At 43.1% G+C, this 20,549-nt stretch overlaps 2 protein-coding genes across 2 annotated transcripts in view; one reads left to right on the forward strand and one right to left on the reverse strand.

Moving 5' to 3' along the window:
• The window catches only part of lrp1ab (low density lipoprotein receptor-related protein 1Ab), a 78,146-nt gene that overhangs the window by 6,197 nt on the left and 51,400 nt on the right, over positions 1-20,549 (reverse strand). Inside the window, 39 exon segments of the mRNA XM_063884709.1 lie at positions 104-223; positions 399-505; positions 623-801; positions 905-1,161; positions 1,275-1,394; positions 1,531-1,668; positions 1,802-1,939; positions 2,041-2,163; positions 2,286-2,408; positions 2,538-2,670; positions 2,755-2,861; positions 3,885-4,001; positions 4,103-4,228; positions 4,306-4,428; positions 4,546-4,665; positions 4,836-4,952; positions 5,092-5,185; positions 5,402-5,550; positions 5,918-6,106; positions 8,085-8,290; positions 8,425-8,612; positions 8,731-8,850; positions 8,946-9,031; positions 9,124-9,307; positions 10,026-10,213; positions 10,313-10,453; positions 10,571-10,696; positions 10,813-10,941; positions 11,071-11,187; positions 12,986-13,108; positions 13,197-13,346; positions 13,464-13,577; positions 13,690-13,809; positions 14,177-14,305; positions 14,397-14,522; positions 15,096-15,288; positions 15,386-15,590; positions 15,777-15,966; positions 20,044-20,415. Of these exon segments, the coding sequence (XP_063740779.1) occupies positions 104-223; positions 399-505; positions 623-801; positions 905-1,161; positions 1,275-1,394; positions 1,531-1,668; positions 1,802-1,939; positions 2,041-2,163; positions 2,286-2,408; positions 2,538-2,670; positions 2,755-2,861; positions 3,885-4,001; positions 4,103-4,228; positions 4,306-4,428; positions 4,546-4,665; positions 4,836-4,952; positions 5,092-5,185; positions 5,402-5,550; positions 5,918-6,106; positions 8,085-8,290; positions 8,425-8,612; positions 8,731-8,850; positions 8,946-9,031; positions 9,124-9,307; positions 10,026-10,213; positions 10,313-10,453; positions 10,571-10,696; positions 10,813-10,941; positions 11,071-11,187; positions 12,986-13,108; positions 13,197-13,346; positions 13,464-13,577; positions 13,690-13,809; positions 14,177-14,305; positions 14,397-14,522; positions 15,096-15,288; positions 15,386-15,590; positions 15,777-15,966; positions 20,044-20,415 (5,787 nt within the window).
• Positions 18,149-19,186, forward strand: LOC134865251 (galanin receptor type 1-like). Its single transcript, XM_063884736.1, has one exon. It carries the CDS (start codon positions 18,149-18,151, stop codon positions 19,184-19,186), a length of 1,038 nt encoding a protein of 345 aa, XP_063740806.1.

Below are 20,549 nucleotides of genomic sequence, written 5' to 3' on the forward strand. Positions count from 1 at the left end.
GAATAGGTGAAAAAGAGATACATCAGCAGGCAACATGGTAGCATAAGATTTATAAATGTTCATGTGTCACACATGTTTGTTTAGAGTGTAGAAAGAACTCAACTGTTTTTGATGCCAGAGACAGAAACGACAGGATCAGAGCCATCCAGACGCACACTGCCGATCACTGAGAGTTTAGCATCTGCCCAGTAAAGACGCTCGTTGAAGTAGTCCACAGCCAAGCCTGTCGAGACAGAATGGAAGACAATGCTGTCAATCGTATGTGTAGCTTCAAAAAGGAAAGCGGTCTAACTGTAAGTCTTTCATAGTACTGCATATAGAAAAGTAATTGTAAAAAACATCATAAAAATCATAATGGTTCATATGTTGAAAGCTGGTCATAGTGATGCAGTACTGACCTGTTGGCCACTGGATGTTCTCATGAACTAGAGTCTGTCTCAGAGTGCCGTCCATAGCAGCTGTCTCAATTTTAGGGTGGTTGCCCCAGTCTGCCCAATACATGGTTCTGAAGGGAAACAGAGTTGGATAACACAATTACAAAACATACAACGAGAAAGCCATGAGAAAAATCTTATATTTTATATGACTGCTGCTGTGAAGCTCAGCACTCTCTATCTCTTACCCTCTCTGTGGATCCACTACGATGGCATAAGGCTCGTCTATCATGCCAGATACGAGGGTCTTGCAATGCTGGCCGGACATCTGAGCCACTTCGATTACATCTCGACCCGAGTCGGTCCAGTACAGGTTACCAGCCACCCAGTCCACCGCTATACCACGAGGCATCTTCAGCTCTTTGATCTGGAAACGAGCAGAGAGGCGATCACAGCGTGCCCATGGGACTGTGTGTTTGTAACATTGTGATGGGGAGTTTGTTTGTCTGCACGCGTCTGACCAGCATTACCTGCAGGTTGGTGATCCTGCCCTCACTAGAGGACGATAATGTGGAAGGTCCTGGAAGTTCGTAGGAGGAGATGCGGCCGGTGTGCCAGTTGGTCCAGAAGATGCGGTTGGTCTTGATGTGCAGATCCATCGCATCAATACGCACGCTGGCATCGCCCTGGAAGGTCTGCTCATAGCGCCAGTTAGGCATGCCGGGGTCCAGGCTGCGGATTTCATTGTCGTCGGCGATGTAGAGAATCTGTCGACTGCTGTTCATGCCTGGAAGGAAAGCAGAAAAAGTCTTATAGATGGCTTTTGAAACTATTATTATGAGGGTTTTAAAAGTTATTATAAAAAGGAAAAGTAGTGTATAAAACAGCTCTGGTCCTCACTGTCAGCCTTGCAGGTGTCATTGATTCTGGTGAAGTACTTTTGGCAGCTGCATTTGTGGGAGCCTTTGGTGTTGTTGCAGACGTGGGAACACACTCCGAACTGCAGACACTCATTCTTGTCTGAAAAATGGAGAGCCAAAAGAAAAGTCAGAGATTAAGTATAAAAAAAAAAACAAAGCCCAGCTTGACGCCTCAAGCCTTGAAGTGTTTGAAGTGAGTTAGCATTTTCCCAGGGGACTGTTGTGGTCCCATGTACCTCCACAGGTGTGGTGTCCCGTCTTCTGGAAGCCTGGTTTGCAGGAGCAGAAGGAGTCTGTGCCGTTGGTGACACAGTGGGCCTCGTCTCCATCACCACACTGAGTTCGGTTACTCCTGCAGTCGTTTAGTTTGGTGTCTGACACAAAGAAAAGGCAAACATGAGTAAGAAGATTAAAAAAACAACTAAAAAGTACTTCTGCTGATACCTAACATTTCAAACCTCAAATGTGTTGAGCTGTGACATAGAAATCTGTTTTGACATGGGGTACCTGTCTTGCAATTGATCTCATCAGAGCCATAGTCCTCACAGTCGTTAAAGATGTTGCAGCGCAGAGTGGAGCTGATGCATCTGCCGTTAGCACACAGGAACTCGTCCTTCTCACATGTGGGAACAGCTGGAGAGGCCTCTATAGACATAAAACCACACACACACGCGAGTAAACAATCTCCTTGATCAAATTCGAGGAATGAAAGGATTTAACAGCAATTCAAAGACTCCTCGACTTACGGCAGTTCAGTTCATCAGAGTTGTCGCCACAGTTGTTGACACTATCACACCTCTTTGACACTTGCAGACATACGCGGTCATTTTGGCAGCGGAGAGCTCTGGTGGGAGGACACTGGAACCTCCCTAAGAGCCGAACATATAAAAAAAAGGCAAAGAGTATAGAAGATAGAAAATAGGTCAGGTCAAAAGAAGGATGACAGATATTCAACATTTGAAAGTGTGTGATTTCACAAGGCTGCACTCACTGCACTCTTCAGGATTCTCGTCAGAATTGTCCCCACAGTCGTCCTCGCCGTCACACTTCCATGCAAGGGGTTTACACAGAGTGTTGTTACACTGGAGCTCATCCAGAGGGCAGTGACGCCCAGCTGAAAACAAAAGCAAGACATTTTGAGTATTTCAAGCCGGACAAGGTTAAAATGACAAATAATTAGCATATAAATAATAAGTAATACAATTCAATATAACAGCATACAGGGACACAAACATACACTTACCAGCACTGCCACAATTTTCTTCGTCGCTGCCGTCCATGCAGTCGGGGTCAGCGTCACATCGCCAGCGGATGGGGATACAATGTCCGTTTTTACACTGGAACTGGTCGTTGTCACACTTCAGATCACAGCCATTCTGAAGGAACATCATACACCGCAGGATCAGCCTTTATACTTACAAATGACGACTAAAATACTTTCTGGTATTATGTTCCTGTACCTCATCAGATCCATCAGCACAGTCGTGGTCTCCATCACACTTCCACCTCCCAGCAATACAGCGGCCGTTTGTGCAGGCAAACTCGCTTTCTGAACATTGTCGAGGCACTACAGCAGAAGAAAGACAAGCTCACCGGGTCAGTGACACGACACAAGGTTTAACACAACTAACAGTTAGCTATGACTGTTCTCGCCTTCAGCACAAAACACATCACAAACAACCACAGAGGAAGACAGCAGGAGGTGACGTGAGAGAATGAAAGGAGCTCAATAATATTTTAATGATTTAAGTGTGGTGTTTCATTTTTATTGTAATGGTATATTTGTGATCATAATCAAATATAGCATTGAAGTTAAAATGTTCCATGTAGATGTTGATTCAGTTTTGGTAGTACATTTGATTAATTTAGGAAAAAACACTCCTAAGTGCGTGCTTTGTTGATGGATAAAGCTGAATTTGCAGCTCCAAAATCTGTTCTTTTTCCCGCATCCAATGCCTTCATTTGACACAACAGTGGCATGGATGCATGCAAAGTGAAACAACAAACTATTTCATCCTGGATTTCTGTCCTCAAACTCTGGGTAATACTTCCTCTGCTTGAGTGGCGAACTAGCTAATGTTCCATCAGGGAAGATGACATCAGAGAATATTGTGGACAAGGATACATTTTAAAGTGTTTTGGTTGACTTGGATATTCAGTTGTATAACCGTATACAGTGGCATGTAGTAACAAAGAGGAAATAGAATAGCTAGCTGTTACGATATTCATCTATCTAGTGCTCAGCTTTCAGACTCTCACAGGTGGTGGGGATCACTGCAGGACAGGAGACTGCATGAGTGTGGAGACAGAATGGGGTAGCAGACACAGCAGAGAGGTGACATATGAAGGTGGAGCAACTTACCTCTAGCTCATGCCAACAGGACAGTATGAAATGAAATAAATATCAGATGAAGTGAGATGCACAAGAAATGACAGAGAATGGATGTACGTGACATATTATGCAGAGTTAAAAGGTTAGTATGCTACTAGTGGACAAGGCATGAGAGTAAGTGACACTGGAACAGGTGAGATAACAGATGCTGGCAGTACAGTATGGCGGCATTGTGTCCGAACTGAAAGTGACACGTACTGCACTTGTCTTCATCCGAGTTGTCCCCACAGTCGTTGTCGTAGTCACACTGCCAGCGGCCCGGTACACAGCGGTTGTTCTTACATCTGAACTGATACGGTTCGCATGTCCTCTCAGCTGTGCAAATCACAGAAAAGTCAGTCAAAAAAGTAACACCAGTGCCACAAAGGCCTCCTCAGTTACAGCTGTCTAATTTTAAAAGGAGACGATATTCTTACCACACTCCTCTTTTGGTTCATCTGAAGCGTCACCACAGTCGTCCTCGCCGTCACATTTCCAGCGAGCAGGGATGCAGCGTCCGGAGTCTTTGCATCGGAACTCGTCCACACCACAAGTCATCTGGGCTGGAGTGGGACACATTTGGGGATGTTACATGTAACAGTGGATTAAGATGAAAATCCCCCAAAAATAGGAGACTTACTGCAGTTGGCGGGCTCATCAGATCCGTCCACACAATCATTGTCGCGGTCGCACACCCAGACACGAGGAATGCAGCGTTTGGTGATGGCACACTGGAACTGGGTGGGAGCACAGGTGACCTCGGCTGTGAGAGGGATTTACAGGTTTAGGGTTACTGTGTGAAATATAACATCAAATAATATAGCATTTCAGGCCTGGAACTCTATGATATATGATGCAAATGATAAAAGCTTTGACTTACGGCAGTCTTTCTCATCCTCTCCTTCTCCACAGTTGTCCTGACCGTTACATCTGAAAATGCCTGGTATGCAGCGGCTTGGATGGGAACACTTGAACTGGCTGGGCAGGCAAACGTGAATATCTGCAGTGCGGTAACACAGGCAGACAAACAGAGAAACGAGCAAGAGTTTAGATCATTCAAATGCACGTTTCCATGTCGTTGTATAGTTGTAGACCACTATCTCCATCTTCTAATTGTGTAAAATAATTATTAAGGGATAAAAAACATTGTTTAAAATAAGACGGACATACCACAGTTGGCCTCATCCGAGTTGTCCTGGCAGTCGTTATCTCCATCGCAGATGTAGGCAGGGTTGGTGCAGATGCCGGTGCCACACTGAAACTGCCCGGGTCTGCATTTGAACTCAGCTGTCATGAAAAAAAGTCAAAGTGTGTCATGATCACACTAAAGAGGTACACCACGATATCATTAACACTTAAACCACAAACATATAAGTTACAGGAATGAAACACTCTCCTGATTTAAAATTTTTTTTTTTTTACTTACGGCAGTCTGCTGGCTCATCTGATCGGTCACCACAATCGTCCTCCGTGTCACATTTCCACCAGAAAGGAATGCACTTGTCATTCTTGCACACAAACTAAAACAGGAAGAGGGATAACAATCAAAGAGATGATAGGGCATTACACCAGGAGCTTAGCTACTAAAGAAAACTGGGCAGCCAGCCAGCTGTCAATAGCCATTTATCAGGCATAAGCAGTTCCTCAAACAAGACACAGAGATATGAAAATCCACTATCAACTGTTCCCATTCAGAGATATTCGCATTGATGATGATGTTTACACAGCCTCCTTACCTGGCTGGCTGTGCAGTTGGACATGCATGTGCGCTGATCACTGGCCAGGTAGAAGTTGGTGGGACAGGCACACATGTAGCCTCCTCCAGGAGAGAGGAGGCAGAGGTTACTGCAGCCTCCGTTGTTCGTCTGGCAAGGGTGGTTTAAAACTAAGAAGATGGAAAGAGGGGGAAATGTTTTAACCTCTGATCGCACATGTATGTTTGCAGACCGAGGATTTATAATATCTGGATTAAAGAAGGGAAAATATGAAGCAGTTAAAGATATGTTTTTTTACTTTTCGGGGAATATGTATTTGAGTAACGTTTTTACTCAATCATTTTTTAGATTATAATCCAAATAAAATGTGTCAAGAACAAAGTATTGCTCTAGTATTTTTAAACATAGCAAACAGCTATGCTTTAGTGCTTTAACAAAAAATGTAATTTCACAACAATACTCCACAAATCACATATTTACACTCCCATAACTGTATTTATTAGTGCTACATGCTTTATACTACAGTGCGTGCCTTACCCTCAGGTTGGCGGTACGGATGGTAAATGTGGATGTCCATGGGTCGATGCAGGGTGCTGATCAGGGTGGTCTTGTTGGTACCCAGAGACTTATGAGCTCTGTTTATGGACTTGGTCTCCCAGTCGGTCCAATAGATGTGCTCCTCAAACAGAGTCATGGCAAAGATGTGGGGGATGTCCTGGGTGAGAACTGCAAAAGAACAGACAATCATGAAATCACATTGTTCACGATTTGTTAGCTACAGTAAATATGTCATACCGAAGGTTACCCACTGGTATTATAAGTAATGAAGATCTTCAACATCAAAGCAGTTTTGTTAACACTATGTAATGGTTTCCTGATTTGCTTGGATTTATTTTACTTTCAAATTTGCTTCAATAACAGACACTATCCTTTCTATGCTTTCCAGACAAAGGAACTTGTTATGCGGATCAGCAGTGGAGAAGTACGCTTCCAGCTCACAGTACAAGCGTTTAATCAAATAAATATGAGAAACTGGTAAATACCCCAGTTTTCCTCTAAGAAATACTTGTGTCGTATTTCAATTATACTTTAAAAATGTAAAAATAATTACAGACACAATAAAATAATGCTGTGAGTTTAGCAATCAAGCTTTTCCCCAAGAGAACAGTTGTGCACTGTTAATGTGAAACAGAGACAGGCTGGGGGGCACAGCTATAGCGGCTCCACTGTTTGTTATGTAATAGTTTCTACTATATGCTTCATTAGGCGTACACTCTGACTGCACATTTCACCTTTTCTACTCCCATAGCCTTTTCATTTCATGTGTTTGCTCCCAGTGTTTGAGGTTGTTGCGTTATGGAAACACACATTAGTTTCTGTTGTTAAACACAGCAATCTGTGTCCATCACACGCATGGAATGACACACAGGAAGCACACACGGTACATGTTCAAGACTACTGGTGATCGGGACGATAGTTTTATTTTGATTATACCAAGTGGGGTGCTTAATTTAACAAAGTTTGAACATGTGATCGGATTGGTTCAATAACATCGAATTGAACTGTGATATTAGTCAGATAAGTATGAGGCTCCCTCTGGTCAACCTTATCTGAATTCAAACAGCCCCATCCCATTCTGCAAACTCATACAAGGCCACATTGGTGTTTGTATTGTGTGCATGTGTGTGTGTGTGTGTGTGTGTGTGTGTGTGTGTGTGTGTGTGTGTGTGTGTGTGTGTGTGTGTGTGTGTGTGTGTGTGTGTGTGTGTGTGTGTGTGTGTAAAAGGACAGGTGAATAACTCCCTGGACAAACTGCTGGTGGGCTTACACGGCAAGCTATTACAGGAGATAGATGTTATTACAAATTGTGATTTTTTTAGGAATAGTGATTTTCCATCTACAATGCTTTCATCAGTGCAGTTTTCCAGCTAGCAAAATGTGTTAAATGAGACATTCAGTATGCTCCAAAACTGTAAAGCTCTCACAGTACAATGCTTTCTCATAAGTGATTTTTTTTAAACTAAAATGTATATGCATGTACATTCTTCATTTGTGAAATTATTGTATGTGCAGAGCTGAAATGAAACAATACAGAAGCCCAGCAGCACTTGAGGATTCTTCTGCACGCCTTGGTTGCTGACAATATCAACTATTGTAGTAAGTGTGCTAAACAACAGAGTATTATGCAGACGTCATACATGCTGGAGGCCTCACTGTTGAAAACAAAAAAGGTTTCTGTCCCCTTGGCCTGTGCTGCAGGACATTAGCCCAGTGGGCAACAATCTGACCTGCCTGCATATAATTGGTGGTTGCCAAACACGTATTTGAATGTATGCATTAATATTTAACAAGAGGAAATTATTCAGAAAGTGGACAATCCCATTAGCCTGTCACACTATAAAATGTGGACACAACAAAATACCAGTTTTCTAGATATTCAGTTTCGGCACTTCCTTGTTTCACTAGCAGTGTGGTATGGTCATTAATTGTTTCACTTGTTAACTATATGAGATAAAAACACTTCACACCAGCTTTACTTGATATACTTTCATACCTTAGGAACTTAAAGGCACAACGAGTAGGACTGGTTGGCCCCTTATCACAGGGTTATGGTGATTGTAAGGGGTCAAATTCAAACCCCAAGATTTGCTATTTCTTTGAGAATGAGCTTTGTCTCTGTGCCATTTGGGAATTGGTATTTTACCTGTGTGTCTGTTAGTGCCGTCCAGGCTGGCAAACTCAATGTAGTCCTCCCTGGCATCGGCCCAGTATATACGGTCATTGATGAAATCCAGGGTGAGCCCATTGGGCCACGTGATCTTATCCTCTACGATGACACTTCTGTTGGTGCCGTCCATCCCGATTCTTCCAATGTGAGGGTTATCTCCCCAGTCCGACCAATACAGGTACCTAAGCATCGGGGAATAAGCAGGTGATGCAGTTACAGTAAAAAGAACTTAAAATAAGTTATCCTAAATGTGTTACCATGATACAATGTGACTGATGTGATAGCATGTAAATGTAATAAGATCTGTGTCCCTCACCCATAGCGAACATCCACAGCCACTGCGCGAGGTTCCCTCAGGCCATTGTTGACTAACACAGTCCGATAGGCGCCATTGAGTTTTGAAACCTCAATAGTGTCCCGGCCTTTGTCACACCAGTACAAGTTCCCGCCAACCCAATCCACTGCCAAGCCATCTGGGTTACTCAGAGAGGTCCGGTGCAAAACCTGCCACAATAGTCAGTCACAGGTTTAGGCTATAACAAAGCTATCATAAAAGTGGTCTATACTATGGATAACATGTTGGATGGCTTAAGGAGAGAATCCTCCAAGACTCCTCACTGACCTCTATGTTGCTGCCGTTCATTAGCATGCGTCGGATCATGCTGCCCTGAGTGGTGACATCTGTCCAGTAGATCATCTGCTCTGCATAATGGAAGTCCAGTGCCACTGCATTATTCAGACCCTGAGACAGAGGTAAAACAGTATAAAAAATGAATGGTGTGCAAACAATAAGAACGTCACCTTGTTGTGTTTCAGGAGAGAGCCAGGGAGTCTCACCTGTTTTATTAGAGTGTAGTTGGAACCATTCAGATTGAGTTTTCTCAGGTAGTAGCGGTTAGCAAAGATCAAGTAGGGCTCCTCCTCTACACATATATACCGGACAGAAAAGATTGGTTAGGAATGAATGGGATATAAGCAACCAGCCAATTTCCAAACACACACAAGCACGCCTTACCCGATGTGGACTTGCAGATAGTGGGGTCATTGGGGCTGAGTTCAAAGCCATCTACGCAGTAACAGTGGAAGCTGCCATGTGTGTTAATGCAGCGCTGAGAACAAGGGTAGGTGCTTGTGCATTCGTCGATATCCGAACACGATTTCCCATCCCGCTTAAGCTGGAAACCAGCATGACACCTGCACTGAAGGAGCCAAGAGCACAGGACAAATGTCAGTTCTCACTACTCACCTTTAGTCTGGACCAATGACAAGGGTCTGCCACTGTCCTAAAACATCTGTCAGTGAACCTGATACATTCACATGTGTGAATAAGTGGTACTTATATTTCTGTCTATTTTTCTGACACCATGATGAAACTTGCAAGGTAAGCTGCACAAACAGCTAGAAAAATTAAATTAAAATAACTGAGAGCATGACTAAAGAATAAGCTCGCACCTAATGCGTTTGTCAAATAAGTCGCATGAGCATCATCCAAAGAAAGCACAGACAAATCTGCTTAAGCTTTCACTTCTCATAAACATCTAAGTTTTAAAAAGCAGTCACAACCTTTGAGGGCAAACATTTTTCCTTATCATTTTGAGATAAAACTTGGACCAAAGCTTCACCACCACAGACATGAGGGTTCACACAGAGTTCAAGCTGTTCAAAGACTGGCCTCCTACCTTCAAGGAAGTGAGCCAAAACATGTTTTTGTCTTACATAACCGCATGCCTGAAGTGAGTAGTTCCAATCTTTTTATTCCAGGTTCTACTTAACGCACCATTAATAGCCCCTCATTTGTCCGTGGGTTAACTGTGTGCCAATCAGACCCTTATTTTCTTGCACAATTAAAGTAATTGAGTTCCAAAAGTAATTAGATCGGACCAAAAAGGCATTAAAACAGTCAATTAGATGCCTTACCTTATAGCCAATCTTGAGGTCATCACAGAGCTGTGAGCAGCCACTCAGCTTACTGTTGAGACACTCGTTGATGAAGCAGTTGAGCTCATCAGAGCCGTCTCCGCAGTCATCGTTGCGATCACACAGCAGAGTCTCATTCAAGCACTTCCCATTGCGGCACATGAAGGCTGACTCATTACACGTCCTCTCTGAAATCATAGACAAATGGCATGTTACATTAGTGTCACTTTGAAACAGGATGCGGCTAAGGCCTTTCTGAATAAAAATATAATCCCCTTAATCCCAACCTGAGTCAGTGCAGCGTGGGTTCTTGGGAGCTTCGTCAGAGCTGTCCTGACAGTCAAACTCTCCGTCACACTCCCATTTCTTCTGGTTGAGGCAGCGGCCATTGGCACAGCGGAACTCTTCTGGACCACATGTTGGGTATTCTACACCAGAAGAAGTGTATGTTCATCAGGTAACAACCTATTTTACGGTCTAAATGGTCTAGCTTTCTGCTCAGTCTTCCTGCATATCTCTTCAGGATCACAATCACACACACTCACCACACTCTGGGGATTCATCTGAGCCATCAGAGCAGTCAATGTCGTGATCACACACAAAGTGCTTGGGGATACACTCTCTGTCCTGGCACATGAACTCGTTATCATCACATGTGTTGTTGGTGTACACTTGGAAGGGAAAAAGAACACACTTTGGTGAACGAACATGGAACTTGGTTGGAAGGGTTTTGTTATTTTTCCAATTACAACATTCTTTATGGTTATTTAGTAATTGTTCCACTCACTGCAGCCAGCTTTGACACTTTCATCAGCTCCATCGGGACAGTCTTTGTCTCCATCACACTTCCAGCGCTGAGGCACACACATGTGGGAGCCAGGACACTGGAAAGCTTCAGGACTGCATGTCTTGGATTCTGTGACGTCATTACGGGAAAGTTACTTGATGATTTCATGTCAGGAAATCATACGCATAGTCAAATAGCTTCACTGGGTTAGGAAGAAAGGAGTTTAACATTTGCGAGTGCAAGTAATACGCCACTTACTGCATTTCTGGTCCTCATCAGACCCATCACCACAGTCATCAGTGCCGTCACAAACCCAGTGGCTGGAAATGCAGCGGTGGTTCGCACATTCAAACTGGGTGGATGTACAAAATTTGTCTGTAAAGAAGAAAAAGGAAAGCTTAGCATTTTGGAGAAAGCTAAGTAATTAATTCAGACTGACAGCAGTTTTTTCCATATATACAGTGGTATGCAAAAGTTTGGGCACCCCTCTGAGATTTCATGACAATTTGCTTTTCCTTTATAATAGAAGATCACAGCAACAACATTTGTTTTCCTACAAAGATGTAGACGTTTTAGTGTTTTCCAGACCAAAATTCTTAGGGTAGCATTACATAGTTTTATTATAATAAAATAAAATGCAAAAAATGGGATGTGCAAAAGTTTGGGCACCCTTATAAATAGCATTCATTTCAACACCTGTACGGATTTATAGCTGACAGGTTGCTGCACAAAATTGCTTTGATTAGCTCATTAGACCTTCAATTACAAAGACAGGTGGAACCAATCATGAAAAAGGCTATTTAACATAGGTAATAGCTGGCTGTGCCTGGCCTAGGTTCTTTCTTAGGGAGTGGCAAGATGGGGACCTCAAAACAACTCTCCACTGACCTGAAAGCTAAGATAATCCAACATTATAAATTAGGAGAAGGGTACAAAAAATTATCTGACAGGTTTAAACTGTCTGTCTCCACAGTCAGAAACGTAGTTGTGAAATGGAAGGCCACAGGAACAGTCCGTGTGAAGGAAAGATGTGGTAGGCCGACAAAAATAGGGGAAAGGCACAGGCGAAGGATGGTGAAAATGGTCACAGAGAAGCCACAGACCACCTCCAGAGAACTACAACAACATCTGGCTGCTGATGGTGTAGTTGTTCACCGTTCCACAATCCAGCGTACTTTGCACCAGGAAGAGCTCATTGGAAGGGTGATGTGCAAAAAGCCTTTCCTGAGTGTTAATCACAAGAAGAGTCGCATGAGGTATGCAAAAGCACATCTGGACAAGCCAGAAGCATTTTGGAACAAAATACTGTGGTCAGATGAGACCAAGATTGAGTTATTTGGTCATAACATGAACAGGTATGCATGGCGAAAAAAACACACTGCATTCAATGAAAAGAACTTGTTGCCCACTGTAAAATTTGGTGGAGGATCTATCATGTTATGGGGCTGTGTGGCTAGCACAGGTACTGGAAAACTTGTTAAAGTTGAGGGCCACATGAATTCCTTACAGTACCAGGAGATTCTTGACAAGAATGTTCTAGAGTCAGTCACAAAGTTGAAGCTACGCCGGGGTTGGATTTTTCAGCAGGACAATGATCCTAAGCACCGATCAAAATCCACCAAGGAATTCATGCAGAAGCACAGGTACAATGTTCTGGAATGGCCATCCCAGTCCCCAGACCTTAACATCATTGAAAATGTATGGATTTATTTGAAGAAGGCTGTCCATGCACGGAGGCCAAGAAACCTGACTGAACTGGAGACGTTTTGTGTGGAAGAATGGGCCAAAATACCACCTGCCAGGCTTAAGGGACTTGTCTGTGGCTACAGGAGGCGTCTACAGGCCGTTATTGCAGCAAAAGGAGGCAATACTAAATATTAATGGAATTATTTCTTAGGGGTGCCCAAATTTATGCACATGCCTATTTTTGTTTGAATGCACATAAACATGTTTCTGTTTGACCAATAAAAGTTATTTCACTACTGAGATGTTTCTGTTACCATAAGGTATAACATATGTTAAAATGAAGTTGCTGCTTCAAAAGCTCAGCAAGTGACAAACTGATGCAGTGGTTTTCCTAAGGGGTGCCCAAACTTTTGCATACCACTGTATGAATCCTGAAGAAAAAAAAGCCTGGATTTTTCTTGGTAAAGAGGAAAACTTGTAGACTGACCACAGTGCGTCTCATCAGCTCCATTCTCACAGTCGTTTTCTTTATCACAGGTCCAGCTCATAGGAATGCAGCGACCACTGGGACATGCAAAGAAGTTGACTGGACATTTAAGTTTCTTTTTATCTGCAAAACAAAAAGGAAAAGTAATGTAGAATCTCTGACAAATTAAGGAAAGCAGTAAGTATTTTAGAGGTTTGACAAAGCACCATACCTGGACAGTTTCTCTCGTCTGAAAAGTCTCCACAGTCATTGTTCCCGTCACAGACCCATGAGGACAGATAACACAGAGTGGTTCTCTCACAGCTCTGGAAAGACTCTCCTTTCACTCCCAGGCGGAAGAAACGGGAGCAATCAGTTTGTTCTGGGAATATTGGAAAAGCTTTTAAAAACTTGAGAGATCTTGAGAAATCCATTAATATTATTCTCCTCAACTTTCCCCTTTGATAATATTGTTATATCATTATGGTAGATTACTTACGGCAGTTAATTTCATCACTAGCATCCTCACAGTTGACCACCTGGTCACAGCGACTGAAGTTGGAGATGCAGCTTCCATCTTTGCACTGGAACTCTCCTACTTTGCACAGGGTCACTGTGGGACGAACATGGGGTTATCACAAATGGGAAGCAGCGGTGCCAAAAGCTATCATCTATCAAAAGAGATTTTTTTTCAATCAGTTGCAGCCAGTGAAATAGTGTCTTACTGTTGCAGGGTAGTTCATCTGAGTGGTCACCGCAGTCATCTGTCCCGTCACACCAGAACTGGTGGCCAATACAGCGGCCATTAATGCAGCGTCTGTAGCCTTTCTTACAAAGTCGATTGGCTGTGAATGAACAGCAGTTGATTAAAGACTGAAGAGTCCTTTATTGCCTATTTTAAAATGGCCCTTTCCACCGATTCAGTATTTTATAAATGAAACAGACTACATATTCTGTATCAAACACTAATTGTCTCTCCACCCCTCTGCTTAGCTCAAAATGCACTTTTTCCTTGGGTATTCTAAAGTTAGAAACATTTAAACCCTTGCTCTCCTCTACCCTAATGATCTAATTACAATTTATTGTATTGTTAAACTTTTTCTAAATTGCTTTCATTAGAACCATCAGCTAATTATCTGCAATTGATACGTTAAAATGAGGACTTGTTACAACTCATTGCTTACTAAGTAATAGCCTAATAAAAATAATCACCACAGTAGGACTGCTTCTCATCAGACTTGTCCTTGCAGTGCGCCATGCCATCGCAGGTCAGGCTGTAGTTTATGCAGTCGCCGTTTCCACACTCAAAGTCGTCCACACTTCCACACGACACGTTCAGAGCTGGTGAGGTAGAATCATTTATTCCAGAAACTCTCAACCTTTTAATCAAAAGGAAAATTTAATCCTAAAATGTTTAAAGACTTTCTCTTACCAGAGCAGGTGTTGTCATCCAGGAGTTGTCTGTCTCCACGGCAACTACAGTTGACCCGTCCATCAGATGTGGGAAGACAAAGATCTTGGCAACCTCCGTTATTTGATCGACAAGGGGAAAACTCACCTAGGGAATGAATGACACAGGAGGATTAGGAGCTAATAATGTTATGCGTTATTTCCTATTTTCCTCTAAATATCAAATTAAGCTTTTCCATTTGCTGTGGAAGTAGGCTTCACAAGACCAAGACATGGCAGCTAACACCAGCAAGGCAACATGCTCACCTTCACAATGTAAATATGCACGCTGGGTTTTAGCAGGTTTACCCTCCTCACCGTCTTACTTCATCTCGTTAGCATGCTAACATTCGCTAATTAGCATTAAACACAAGTACAGCTGGAGCTGATGGGATGCATCCTTTTTTGCAGATATTTGGTCCTTAAGCAAAGTTGGACGAGTACAATTTTGACCTGATGAAAATTCAGGATATCACCAAAGTGTTATCTGTGCCAAAATTTGAAAACGCCCACACTTGTTAAGATAGTTCACTCTCAGCTGAATTGGTGGACTAACAGACTGTCATGGTCATCCCTAAATCCACGCTACCTTTAACACTCCACTAATACTTGTTGCAATTATGTCCCACGGAGAGAACCAACCTACAAAAACCTTATGGTGACTTCAGTGAGCGATACTTACAGCTGTTAGAGTCATTAGCCACAGCAACGATGCCCATTGGCTGCTGAGGGATGTCAGCGCGGAGCAATTTCATGTCTCCTCCTGTGTATTTGTCAGCTCTAAGGACAGCCCTCCTCACCCAGTCAGTCCAGAAGATGTAGTCTCCATACACAGCCAAGCCGAATGGATGAACAGGCTCATTCTTCAACAAGACCTGAAGCAGAAAGATTTAGGCATCATTTCACGGAACACTGAATTGTAAGTCAACCCCCTCGATATGGTCAAAGTCAAAAAATAAAGAGCTGTCTTACGTAACGGCTGCTTCCATCATACTCGCAGCGTTCAATCTTGTCCAGTGTGGCGTCAGAAAAGTAAAGTTTCTCAGCACGGTGATCTATGGCCAGGCCATTGGGAGTTTTAATGTCAGTGCCGATGATGGCTAGCACATTGGCGCCATTCAGAGAGGCTCTCATGATGCTTGGAGCCTGCTCATTCCAGTTGGTCCAGAACATTAGACTGTAGTGAGAGCAAAAACAGGATAAGCATAATGATGTGCAGTGGGAGCTCCAACAATGACTTGGTATAAACATTATGTTTGACTGAACTCAAATAAATCCACTGTTCAAGAGAAAGAGAAAAAACAGGGTTGGTGCTCGGCCCTGATACAGTGCAGAGCACCAAGCCTTGATATTAATGACTCACTCCTGACACTCGTCCAGCACAAAGGCTCTGGGGTGGTCTTCTCCAGACATAGTGACCACAGTGTTGCGGTTATAGGCCACAGAGCGGCTCTGGTCCACAGTGTGGCGAGTGATGGTGGAGGTTGTGTAACTGGTCCAGTAAAGAGTATCCCAACTACGGTGGTATGCCAGGCCCTCGACTGACCCTACATCTGTGGAGCAGAGAAGGAAGTTGGCACTGTGTTAATATTATACACCCATGACGATACTTTTTCAGACAATAGTTCTTTTGTTGTCGTCCAGCCTAAGCTGTAAAAAGCAAAAAGCGTGAGAACCTGTTTTTATTTCAGTATAAAAAAAAGATTTCATCTCTCAGGGGTGTTAGTTGGAGCTTTAATGAGGACCATCAGTAAGAACTCAACAAATTGTCAACCATCGTCATAGTTTAACAAGTTGCCTTCAGGGTTGACTCTGTGAGACTTCTTCAAAGAATCAGTGGTTAATGCCTTTATGTTTCTCCTTATCTTCCTGCATTAGTTCATTCATGGTGAAACACTGAAGAAGGAAAAGGCTAAAAAGAAAAGTTAAAAAGAAAGAGTGAAATGGAAGAGGTACAACACACAATAGAGTATATGCTGTGCCTGCTGTTTCTGGAGAGACTTTAAAGGGTATGCATCATCCTGTCATTTAATGGCTGGCTGGCTGCACATGCAAATACAGCTCTCTGTGGACACTCATTTGTGGTGACTCCTTCTGCGAAGAAAACTGACACTGCAACAGTTTCAGTGACTTTTGGGACATAGGCCAGCGTTAAGAAGTCAATAGTTAAAGGACAGAAATTAAGCAGTTGCTCTCAATTGCTATTGTTCTTTGATCCTACAACTTTCAAAATCATTACAGTTGTAGAAACAATATCCAATGTGGTGCATACATAACACACCATCATGGAAAAGGACACTGTACTGTAGCCTTACAGGTTCCAATGTGTGAATCCATCTGTTCTTGGTCACACTAGCAACCACATTTATGACCACTTACACCCAACAATAAAAACCTAAAGACTCCACACAACTGTTTGCCCTTGGCTGAAAGTCAATAATTGCCCTTTAATAGCTGTTTCAACTGAAAGAAGAAGTGCCATAATCAAAGTTAATGCAGGACAATTTTAAGGCTCAATAGCTTGTTAATCAACTAAATGGGACCAAGAGGCCGGTTAATGATTGACCACGGAGTCGGGCAAACAAAGACAAGCTTGTTTATTCCATCCTCAACAATAAAAAAAAAGGTGTCCTTGGACAGCTAATTACTTCGGTTAGGAGAAGATGACATACTAAACAGGGATTAATAAAGTAGGCTTGAGGCAGTATTATGTAATGAGAAACAGCAATGTCTCTCCTCCCCTTGCCTGGATCAGCTCAGCCCCTTGTTACTGTGCAAACAGTGGGGAAAAACCTGACGGAAAGACCTTTCCACTGAGAAAAGAGCCTTTCACGATCACAGAAGTAGTGCAGTACACCAAGTTAGACTTGAGAATAGCTTATCTTTTGTCACAGTTTATTTTAGGCATTTCTTGCTTCAACGATCGAAGGTCGTGTGAATCGTACAGTATCTCTTCTGCTTGTGACGGCAACAAGGTTGCAAGTCTCTGGAGAGCTTCTTAATGGACAAGATGCCTCCTGCCGCGGCGACCTCTTAGCATCAAGTAGCATTGACTGCTTTTTAAGTGGAATTTCTGTTAGCAACCACTGGGATGAATTTGTGTACTGTTGCCTCAGGAAATCAATACAGTCATAAAGTTACTGCTGCAATGACTTCGCTCCAGTTTTCATTTAATATTTCTTGGATTGTTAAGCACATGTAGCCAAGGACAAGCCAGTGTACAAGGACTACACTTTAAGGTCATGTTTTCTTTTCACTCAAACTGGATAACAGCAGAACATTTTAACGGAAGACTTTTTTTTCTGATCCGAGTGTTGTATCCACTCATCTTTGGGAAGATATCATTTCTTCTAACATCTGGATAAAACTGTGAATGTGACACAGTGGAAGAGGCACATTTTTATAGGGATTCAACTACACAGGAAGAAGAGCATGCGTGGCTCAAGGGGGAGCGACTTCACCACTTGACTATCTCTGGTAAACGTGAAAATGAATTCTGAATACAAAATCTTTGTTTTTGCTTAGATTTTAAATGTCAATGAACAAGTCAACTGACCAGCACGCTCGTAACTGCTTAGCTAATTGCTGTCATTATGAGGGTATTAGCTGCCTAAATGGAGTGTGGTCATACCTGTGATGAATTCAATTTAAGACATGCACTGGAGCCAAGTGCTCTGATGCTTAACATTAACAGGCCAATAGATGAATTAATCAGTGAACTTTAATTCTGAATAAATGGAGATGTTGGAACAGAAAGCAAACAGCAGCAGCCTTGGCCAAGAGCAAAGGGCGAGTGAGTCTTTGATGAGAACAGTTGTGCCCATCCTGGATGGACTAATTCTGGTGACAGGCCTGTTGGGTCAAACCCTGGTCATTACCATTCTTAATGGCAGGAGGAGGAAGAAAAGTAAACCCCCACATGGTACGGACACTCTGCTGCTGGCTCTGAGTGCTGCAGACCTGCTGCTGCTGCTCTGCCTGCCCTTCCACACCTCTGCCATCACCCTGGGCTTCTGGCCTTTCGGCAGCTTCATGTGCAAGACCATCAGCTTCCTGGGTGTGGCCTGCTCATCCGCTTCAGTCTTTACCCTGGCGGCTTTGGCTGTGACACGTTACCTGACAGTGGTACACCCCACCTGGACATACCGATCGAGAATGCATCGACGCATTAAGCTGACTGTAGCTCTGCTCTGGGTACCTGCCTCCGCCTTGGCAGCACCGCAGTTTGCCTTCCGCACAGTTACCGTCTCTAGCGCAGTATACTGTTTTGCCTTCCTGTCTGACTTCAGTCAGCTAGTCTATAGCATCGCCCTCTTCCTCTTCGGCTTCGCTCTACCACTGGGAATCATTGTACTGATGTATGCCAAGATCTACTGTTTTCTTCGACATGCACGGCTGCTGGGGAATGCTCCCCAGCTGGAGCGCTACCAGAGCCAGGTCACACACACTTCAGCTCTCCTGGTCCTGGTCTTCACTCTCCTCTGGCTGCCCTCCTACGCCCTCATGTTCTCCTTCCTTGGAGGAAGCCTAATGGGCACACCTGGCTACAAAACCATTGCCATCCTGGCCAGACTGTTGGCATCATCCGTAGCAGTAGTAAACCCTATACTGTACGGGTTTATGTCTCAGAAGTTTAGACAAGACTTGATAGAACTTGGGAGAGAACGCATGGCGACGTGCAGAAGCTGTCTGATTGGTTGCCCTGATGTAATGGGCAGGGACATGGTACAGCCCTTTGAGCTGGACACAACCTCAGAAAACGGCCAAAACTGACTTTTGGACTGAAGGAAAACACTGCTACCTCACTTTCCCGCTTAATGCTTGATTATATTTTCATATATTAATATATTGCTGTATGGAAATGTATAAAATATTACATATAACAGTCAAAGTGATGTTATGACTTTAATCTAATTGCTATGTATTAAAATAGGCTAAACGTTGTTATGAGTTATTATTTATTAATTTCCATATCTGAGAATAATACACTCCTCTAACCTCACTCCTCTATTCAATTCCTGACCTGAAATATGTTCTGTAGTAGGTAGATAAACAATGTTGTGGAAAATCTATTCATCATTTTCACAATCTGTTCAAAACCACATCAATAAAGAAACTAACTCCATGCTCTGTCCTGGTTTCCTTTCCTTTCACATTCAGAATTCATGTTACTGAGAACAGCTTAGGGTCCAGGGCTTTTAAATGTAATGATTTCTGGATGCGGTTCAACAACATACTCTTTAATCATTTAAAAAGATATGGGAATTTAAAAGACACTTTAGTGAAGAAACAAGGAAAAAGCACAGAGTGTGTCGTTGTGTCTGCAGAAGTGTTTCTTCTTCAAGTGGCAGCCCTGAGTGATGTCAATCTCTTTTAGTTGAAAACGGGGTACATACAGTGAATCCCTGTGGGTGCTTATGTTGTCAAAATGTGTGATGATAGCTGTTTGAAGTGTAGAGGAGACGAGACATAGCATTCAATTATTAATGGACAGAATACAAAAATGGCAACCCAGATGAATAATGTGTAGACAAACAGAGTGGATGGAAATACTTTGGTGAGATGGAGAGTTTTGTGGATTATATGAAGTGTTGAAAAGCATGACATGTGGTTAATGACTCCATACTTACTGTCCACAACAATCTTGCGGTCTGTGCCATCATCGTTGATCTGCTGGATGTTGCCAAAGTGAATGTCGCTGAAGAATATGCGGTTAGCTCCCTTCCCTCCAACGCCATGATAGTCATAGCTGAGGGCGATGACGTTCTTCATGTGGTCAGGGTCCTCAAACGGCTTTATCGGCGCATTGAGGTTTGTCTCATCGGAGAGGTGGATGCTCTTCAGAATGGTTCGCTCCGAGTAAAGCAGGTATCCGTCATAGTCACGGCAACCGCGATTATCCTCTGCCAGCATGCCGTGAGCACAGGCGCACGTGCGCTGCCCGTTGCCACGGAAAAGACACAGCTGTTCACAGCCGCCGTTATCTTTGCAGACGTTGGTGCCTGAGGTAAGTGTAACACATTTTATGAGGTATATTGTTAAACAAGTAATGCACCTTGTTAAGCACATTTTAAATTTCATTGATTCCAGTGGGGTGTGGATTTAAGTTGGGTTGTAAAAGCTTTGATTGTTTTGA

This window comes from Eleginops maclovinus, chromosome 1, assembly GCF_036324505.1.
Source record: "Eleginops maclovinus isolate JMC-PN-2008 ecotype Puerto Natales chromosome 1, JC_Emac_rtc_rv5, whole genome shotgun sequence".
NCBI lineage: Eukaryota > Metazoa > Chordata > Actinopteri > Perciformes > Eleginopidae > Eleginops > Eleginops maclovinus.

Bases quoted from the DNA above. Each gene is read 5' to 3' on its own strand.
- LOC134865251 (XM_063884736.1), top strand. From the start codon at position 18,149: ATGGAGATGTTGGAACAGAAAGCAAACAGCAGCAGCCTTGGCCAAGAG.